This window comes from Bidens hawaiensis, unplaced genomic scaffold (assembly GCF_021521415.1).
Source record: "Bidens hawaiensis isolate Kalapana, Puna unplaced genomic scaffold, B.hawaiensis_p1.1 tig00029372_1, whole genome shotgun sequence".
Lineage (NCBI taxonomy): Eukaryota > Viridiplantae > Streptophyta > Magnoliopsida > Asterales > Asteraceae > Bidens > Bidens hawaiensis.
Genome location: NW_027494869.1, coordinates 181,774 through 190,787, shown reverse-complemented (window position 1 = coordinate 190,787; position 9,014 = coordinate 181,774). Strand labels below are relative to the sequence as shown.

General features: G+C 33.5%; 1 protein-coding gene across 1 annotated transcript; it reads left to right on the top strand.

Moving 5' to 3' along the window:
- Positions 1-1,777: 1,777 nt before the first annotated feature.
- Positions 1,778-8,461, top strand: LOC143578856 (putative lipase ROG1). The gene is made up of 10 exons (XM_077062325.1): positions 1,778-1,941; positions 2,919-2,986; positions 3,165-3,235; positions 4,192-4,455; positions 5,121-5,284; positions 5,695-5,750; positions 5,839-5,891; positions 6,791-6,905; positions 7,475-7,572; positions 8,334-8,461. Exons 1-10 carry the CDS (start codon positions 1,778-1,780, stop codon positions 8,403-8,405), a joined length of 1,125 nt encoding a protein of 374 aa, XP_076918440.1. The 3' UTR covers positions 8,406-8,461.
- The last annotated feature ends 553 nt before the right edge of the window (positions 8,462-9,014 follow it).

Genomic DNA, 9,014 nt, shown 5'->3' with positions numbered 1-9,014 from the left:
TTCCTTTGACACATTTCGGCATTTATTCTTAACTCCGCTTCAATTTCGAGGTGAGTTTCTCACATCCCATTTTTACTTTTTTATTATTTTTGGGAGTAGCATATGTATCCTACAAACTCAAAGTATTTATGATTTCGTTTACAAACTAGAATTCATTACATGTACTTGTGCAGTTACTTGAATACTTTCTCGAACTTACTTGCACATGATGGCCTCAATAAGTATGATCATACGCCCCCTGCACTTATGACCATTTTGTTATGAGTGTAAAAAGGCCTCATTATCCTAGTACGTTGGTTATTACCAACTAGAAAGGACCTTACTTGCTCGATTATCTAAGTACGTTGGTTGCTACCAACTGGAAAGGACCTTACTTGCTCGATTATCTGAGTACGTTGGTTGTTACCAACTGGAAAAGACCTTACTTGCGCGATTATTACACTTGTTTATGGAATTGTATGGTTTTTACGTATTTTTATAAAACTGTGTGAACTCATTAACTATTCATATAGTTGACATTATTTTATACATATGCTATAGGTACCATTGTTAGAGAATGATGCCATGATGAAGACACTAGACTTAGGATATTTTTAACAAATTGACAAGTTGAATTAGTTGTATTTATTTTTCTTGTATTTCTTTGTTTTCAAACTTATATATTTGATGTGGAAATAAATTAATGATAATATTGTCACGTAATAGTGTCACATGCGTTTGAACAATCTGTACGTCACGCTTGGGCGTTTCCTCTTAAGCCGGGGTGTTACAACATCAAAGCCGAAAAACTAGTTATCAACAACCATCAAGGCTCCATGGCCGAAAATGCGTTAAGAACCACCACTGCCTCAAACCACAACCACCACCATAACCTCCATAAATATGCATCTTCTTGTTCGCTAATGAGGATGGCAGACATACTTCATACGGCAGCAGGACTGGTGCTGGTTGTCAGAACTATCACTAGTTTCTTCCTATTGATTAAGACGTGAGTGGTGGTTTGCTCTCAGGTCTAGATCTATTGTGTTTATTTGGTGTTTCAATTTGTGAGATACGCTAAAGTTTGAAGTATGGAGAGAGAGAGAGAGAGAGAGAGAGAGAGAGAGAGAGATTTGTATTTATTTGGTGAGTATGCACAGAGTCAGATCTAGTCAAATATACATCATGTATGAATCAAATATATAATAACATGCTATATTTATAACTAGCCTCATTTTCCAAACATCAGTTTATAATGACCTATACGACCCGTATATGTTCATACAAGTCACATAGGTATTTAGGGGTCAAACCTACTGTGTTACTTTATGTCTATACAAGGCGAATAACACTACATGAGTAGTATAGCACCCGATATTTCTCATATGTAGCTTCAAACCTCATAACCCGCATAATCTTATATGAACTGTATAGTATAGATGACTCGTTAAACGTCTATACGACTCGTATAGCCGTACACAAGAAGTTATTTTACCGGTCAACATCCTTGATGCGTGACCTTATAATTTGTTATAATATAAAAAATGGTGGGCGGGTGGACGACGTTATCAGTTATTTCCCGCGCGTATACTCCACACTGTCACCCATCAAACACTGCCACCTGTCATTATCATTCCGTAAACCCTAATTCACTCCCTCAAAATTCATCAACTCTCCATGATTCCAACTCCTTAATCCCACACGCATGTTTCTCATCACTTCAAATCCCCAATTATTGCCCCCAATTCTCAACCCATCCTCCCTCGGGTTCCGGTTTTCGCCGCAGGTGGTAAGGCGAATGGAATTGGTTAGGAAATTGGGGAGGAAGTGTTGCGTGGTGCAGTCAACGAAACGGAAACCGGAAGTGGTGGATGTGGCTAGTGGTGAGGATGTGTTTGATGATGGAGTTAAGGCTGTACCGCCTGATCATCTTTTGATTATGGTTAATGGGATCATTGGAAGGTAATAATTTCGTTGCAATTTAGCGTTGTGCACGGTCCAGTTTGGGTCGGGTTTAGGCTAAAATCGAAACTTCAGGGTTTTTTTATTTATTTATTTTTGAAAATCGTTGGGGTTTAGGTTTTGAAAGGTAATTTGGTTGCAATCTGGGGTTGTGCACGGTTCAGTTTGGTCGGTTCTAGGCTAGAACCTAATTAAAACCGAAACTTTAGTTTTTTAATTTTTGAAAAACATTAGGTTTTGGTTTTTCAGTTTCGGGTTTGGTTTGGGCCTTAATCATTATGTTAATTAATAACTAGTTGATTATCATACATTTGGGCTAAAATATTTGGATTACATATCTATTAAATTCTTATTATAATTTACTTAAAATAAAAATTTATAAATTCGGTTCTATTTGGTTTTTATTACATGTAAAATCAAAACTGAACCGTAAGTTCGGTTTTAAAACCAAACGCCGGTTTTTATTTCAGTTCGGGTTTTTTAGTTTGGGTTTACCGGTTTTCGATCAGTTTGTGATTTAGGTTAATGGGATAATTGACAGGTAATTTGGTTGCAATTTGGGGTTGTGCACGGGTCGGTTTGTGTTGGTTTTGGGCTAAAACCGAATTTAAAAATGTTAGTTTTCGGTTTGGGCCTAAATCAGTTTGTTAATTAATAACTAGTTGATTATTATACATATGGGCTAATATATTTGAATATGTATTTATTAAATTCTTATAAATTACTTATAAAATAAAAAATAAAAATTTATAAATTCGGTTCGGTTCAGTTTTTTCAGTTTTTATTACGTGCAATTCCAAAATCGAACCGTAAGTTTGGTTTTTGTAAAAACAAACCGTTGGATATTATTTCGGTTCGATTTTTTCGGTTTGGTTCTTACGGTTTCTTGCATACCCTATCACACTTTGTTTATTATCATGGATTGATTTTATGTTTATTAGCATTATCAAAGCTTATTTTGGTGTTGATTCATACAGTGCTGCAGATTGGAGATATGCTGCAAAGCAATTTGTTAAGAGACTTCCTGATAAAGTAATTGTTAACTGTTAGTTTTTTTTTTTTAAGGTAAATAAGATTTTAATAATCTAAAATATGATCATTGGTCTATGATAATATATACTCTCAATTTAACGGGCCTCCTAGCTTTTTTTAAAAAAATATATATCTTGATGGTTTTTGTATACATAAAGTCTTTATCATGTATGAATAAATTTATTGTGCAGGTAGTGACTGCAATTCAGCAACTTTGACTTTTGATGGCGTAGACCGAATGGGTGAAAGATTAGCCGAAGAGGTAGTGTTTCTTACTGTTTTCTATGACACTTTACAATCAGAAATTGTTGTAAACGATCTTTAAGGTAAACGGGCTGATGTGGGTTATTTGTGTTGTAATTTAACTCGGCCTATTTACTTGTAAACAAATCAATTTGGGTTAGTTTTTAACTCAGCCTGTTGTGTAAACAAGCCGATGGGCTTTTCTTGTAAACGGGTTGATATGTGTTATATTTTAACTGAGCCTATTACTTGTAAATAGGTTGATCTGGATTATATTTTAACTCAGCCTAATTCCTTGTAAACGGGATTTGGGTTACAAGTTTAAGTAGACCCGTATACAAGTGTAAATGGGTCTATTTGGGTTAAACTGCAACTCAGCCTATTTACTTCCAAACGGATCAGTTTGGGTTATATTTCAACTCGGCCTATGTACTTGTAAACAGGTATATTTTGGTTATATTTCAGCTCAACCTATTTACTTGTAAACGGTTAAATTTGGGTTATATTACAACTCCGATGGATCAATGGGTCAAAGTTAAAAGTTTTTTCTAAAATTCTAAAGAGGAGAAAAAACAAGTTGAAAGTAACCCAAAATGTTGTTTAAATATTTTAAAAAAGGCTAAATCGATTTGTTCAAACAAATTTAATATGATTGTAACACAACATGTTTTATAAATACTTAATACTATAATATAATTATTTTAAACAAGGTAAATCCATTTGTCCAAGCAAATTAGATATGATTGTAACACAATATATATTATAAATACTTAATACTGTAATTATTTTAAACCTAATTGAATAAAGAACTGCTAGGCTGCTAGCATGGTCAACCCAATCAAACCTTCATATAGTATAATTTATTTACAATCATGTTTATATTTAATTCAAAACTCACAGATTTATTTCATAATCATGTTCATATTTAAATTCAAATAAATATAATTTTTTTACAAGTTCTTTCACATAATGCAGGTAGTAACCGTTGCCAAAAGATGGCCAGAGGTGTCCAAGATCTCATTTATTGCACATTCATTGGGTGGTCTCGTTGCCCGATATGCTATTGGAAGACTGTATCAAAGCATTCCCGTGTGTCGGCCCTCAAATTTTAATCAAAATAATGAAAATGATTCAGAACAATCTCTGGAACAGTTATTTGAAGCCAGAATTGTGGGTTTGCAACCAATTAACTTTATTACCGTTGCAACTCCACATCTCGGTTCTAGAGGACATAGACAGGTAGGTTCTTGATACATAATTTGGTAAATTGCAGTTTTGTCCTTCATACATCAAGAACGAAAACTGTAATTTACCCTACATATTTATAGATGTGCAACCATTTCTATTTTTATCTATATCTTACTCACAAGCACTTATTTTATTATTCCCCCCCCCCCCCACACACACACACTATGAATAGTTACTCTGTATACATATAGAGCTACTATTACTCTCTACTATATATTTTAGAGTATGAAGAATGGGATGTGGAAGCTAAACAAGTGAAAAACCATATTTTCCTTCATACTTTAAAGATGAAGGCTAGTATAGAGTGTGGGATGTGTATGCTCAAGGGTAAAATGGTCTTTTTAAAAACTAACAGAAAAAGTTAACACTTGTTATTGGAAATGACAAAAACTGTGACAACATACGAACTTCAGGGACGTTTTTTTTTGTACATTTTGAAATTAAAAGACACGATTTGCATGTTGCCCATGCGTCTAGGTAGCAATATAGATAGTTTACTATCAATTATTATTTGTCAAAATATGATACAAACGTTTAATCTGTTAGAGATAAAACATAACCAGATCGACCCATTCATCAACAAATCGGTTAAAATTGCTATAAATCTTCTAAATTTACTGATTTTCTTGCTTTTTCTTTTTTGACTGTTTTAACAGCTTCCAATTCTTTGTGGTCTTCCATTTCTTGAAAGACAGGCCCCACAAACCGCACACTGGATAGTTGGTAGATCCGGAAAGCATCTTTTCCTTACCGATAATGATGACGGAGGACGTCCTCTTCTTCTTCAGATGGTTAATGACTCTGAAAATATTAAATTCATGTTAGTAATATGCTTCATTCCAACATTCTTATCAACCACCTGTTTACCTATAAACGGGTCAATTTGGATTACGGGTCAAATATGTAATTTATCAACCACCCATTTAACTATAATATGCTTCATTCCAACATTCTTATCAACCACCCGTTTAACTATAAACGGGTCAATTTGGATTACGGGTCAAATATGTAATTTATCAATATGGTGGTTCTAATCATATTCAAACACATATACATTATATGGACATAAAATATTTTTTTGTTCAACCTTGCCTGACATTTAACTCTAACTTAATGTGAACTTTAACTTGATCAGATGATCAGGAATTCAGGATTAACTCAACACAACCCAGCCATTTTCCCATCTCTAACTCTTGTTGGTAATACTTATTTTTCTTTTTATGCGTGTAGATCCGCTTTGGGTTCTTTTAAGCGCCGTGTGGCTTATGCTAATGCCAACTATGACAGTATCCTTTTCAAGTTCAACATTGTAAAATGTCAGTATTTGAATGTTTATGTTTTTTTTTTTCCGGTTGTTCCTTTATTAATAATAAGAGGTGGTTGGGTGGAGAACATCGTCAATTCGGCGCCAACATGAACTTCCAAAGGTTAGTTTATTTCATGCCTAGATTTTTAAAGTGAACGTTTTGAACCAAAAATGTCCCTTTGGATTAGAGGTTGCCCATTTTTACCCTTTGGTCAGTGTTTTTGCTCTAACGGGTCAAAAAAGAAAATGTTTAAAGAATTGGTTGAAATAGAAGTATGTTGAGCAGTTTGAAATTAACCCAAAATGTGTTCAAATTTCTTTAAGTCTCTTAAATCATGTTATTTCAAGAATGAGATTATTGCTATAATCATATATTTTTATTAAATTGTACTTCAAAAATCTTAGCTGTTTGTAATGTACAAGTAAAGAAAAGATAACGAAAAGTGTTTGCGGGTCATCCCTACACAACCAAACCGGTCTTAAATTTATCTGTTTAACCCGTTATCCAACTAAGGCTGCTAAATGGGTCGTGTTCGCAGGTTTTCGCGTGGAATCTAACACAACCCCGAAAATTTTGCACGAAACGTGCATTTACGGGTTAACATGAACACGGCCAATTTAACCTGAAAAATTTTTTTTTTTTCAAATATTAATATTTTAAAATTCTATAGTTACATATTTTTTTTAATTTTTGAGCAATTATGCTTAAAATATGCCGTATTAATTTTAAAGTTTGACATAAAGATACCCTGATAGTTTAAGTTAATACATGAAACACATTTTTAAAAACCAAACAATAAATAAATCGGTTAAATTGGTTAACCACTGAAAAATACGGGCCAAACGTGTTTGTGGGTTCAACTAGAAACTTACGAGAACCCATTAAAAACTAAACCCAGACTCGCAAGTCTTGTATTAAGTTCTTGCCGTGCTTTTGTGTCTGTGTCAGAAATCCACACTCCTCTTAATTCTACTATAAATCCAGATACTAACCACAACCGCATGGTTTTCGTCTTCTAGTCGAATCTTCTTGTAAAGGATGATAAGTACCCGCATATTGTTTATGTGGAGCGGGAATCAAGTGATGCAATCCAAAATGGGATTTCTTCTGTCGATACACCTCCCAATTTGGAAGGTACCGCTTGTGTTTTTATTTTTTACAAATAATTATTCGTTAATTATGATGATAAAAGCAATATGATCACAACAATAATCTTAACAGTTTAGGTTATATGCATCAAAAATAGACTTTGGACAGACAACTTTCGACACATGCAACCCGAAGTGTCCCTCTTTAAGCTAATCTTTTATTTGACCCGTTAAACACAATCCAAAATGACCCGTTAATTAATAATCATCATCATCATCATCGTACTCAGTATATCCCACCAATAGCAAAGCTATGGTAGGGCCTTACCTCTACCCGTTAATTAATAAATGGGTCGAAATTGCCACCTTTTAAATCATTCATTGAAGAATGATGGAATTTGAAACTCCTAAAGAGTGTGCAGAATCTGGGTGTTCTAATAAACTTGGCATTAGATGTAAGTAACCATTAAGGGGATTATACAAGCCAAAAACTCTTCTTACTATACGTTACAAAATTTAAATACACGATTATGAAATTTGGTAATTAGCATAGTTGGAATGATTTAACTCAAAAGTATGCATTTTGATTAATTATTATCTTATTCATTTATTCAGAGGAGATGATCCGTGGTCTTACTCAAGTACCTTGGGAACGCGTTGATGTTAGCTTCCATAAAAGTACACAACGATATGTTGCACACACTACAATTCAGGCAAGTTCTATGTATGAGAAAACACATGTTTCTAAATGTAAATTACAACATATATATATGCTTCTCTATAAAATGTGGTAAAAATATGGTGGTTCATGTCTTAATGGGTCCACTCGGGTTAGACCGACCCACTAATAATTGTTGTCTAATTACTTGAAATATGTATTCAAGTAATGTAATAAACATGATTAGAAAGCTATATTAATAAAACAAAAATATAGTTACTTCTAAATAAACCAATTTGGGATGTTATAAGCATGTGAATGCACACACTAAAAGCTTAAATCTAGCTTCAGTGAACTCGAGCCTAAAAATAAAGCTGTTTATTAAACCAATCGAGTCTGAGTATCACTTATCGAGCTGGAGTGTACTCACTGGCCTAAGCGAGCCCAATATTTATATAACTTTCATTTAATGTTTAAAACATATATTCACAAAATAATACTTATTATATATAAAATTACAATGAAAATAATTAAATAAAAATAATAAACAAGCCAAGCTGAGGTGAACTCAAGTTCGGGAATCTACTAACAAGCTGCATTCAGGCTTTAGAAATAAAGCTTGAAACGAGCTGAGCTCGAGCTCTTGTAGGTTAACTGGGCTGAGCTTGAGCTCGACCCAGCTCGTTTACACCCGTACATTAGATGACTTATAACCTGTTCCTTTTTTAACTACTCAATATTTTAAACATATACAACCCAAAAATGACATGTTTTCTTGTGCACTCTAATGATGTTTTCATGCTGCGGTTAATTCAGGTGAAGAATTATTGGTTAAATTCTGATGGTGCTGACGTTGTTCTCCATATGATCGATAATTTTCTCCTTTAGCATATGCTTACAATACTTTATATCCTGAAGTTGCATATTAGGTAACGGTTCGTTTTCTTTTTCTTGTATGTTTAGATTGGTCATCTTCAAACCGGGAACATCAAAAGTTCAAAATTGTTCAAATTTATTCATTTCATTTACATTTTTATGGTGGCAAAATGGGCAGGTCAGGCGGATTGGATAACATGTCAAAATTGGTACTTCTGCAACAGACCCGAAATAGTGTTTTGCACATACTTTCTATTTTCTTTAATAATTAACAGTATGTGAAATATGATTGTAAAAGTTATATTATTTAAGTAATAGTTTTATTTTTTGAATCAAACAATTTTGGATTTTGGAATCATGAAAGTTACACTTTGATCACCTTTTAACCCTTTCTCTTTTTATCCGTTGTTATTTTCCTTTAACACTTGTATTTGTAATTTGTAACCAGTAACGAATAACTTATGCGATTCAATGATTTCTAATAACGTGGTCCCAACTATATACGCTATATACATATAGCGGAAAGGATGTACAATTTAAAACGAGCTAACTAGTTGTTTAATTTATACCATTCGAGGGCTCCATCGTTCTTTCTTTACTATATGGGGTAACTATACACAT

What these genes read in the sequence shown, in the direction of transcription:
- LOC143578856 (XM_077062325.1), top strand. Translation starts at nt 1,778, where the DNA reads ATGGAATTGGTTAGGAAATTGGGGAGGAAGTGTTGCGTGGTGCAGTCA. An exon ending in GTTAATGGGATCATTGGAAG is followed by an intron (nt 1,942 to 2,918) that starts GTAATAATTTCG and finishes TGATTCATACAG; the next exon opens with TGCTGCAGATTGGAGATATG. An exon ending in GTGAAAGATTAGCCGAAGAG is followed by an intron (nt 3,236 to 4,191) that starts GTAGTGTTTCTT and finishes CACATAATGCAG; the next exon opens with GTAGTAACCGTTGCCAAAAG.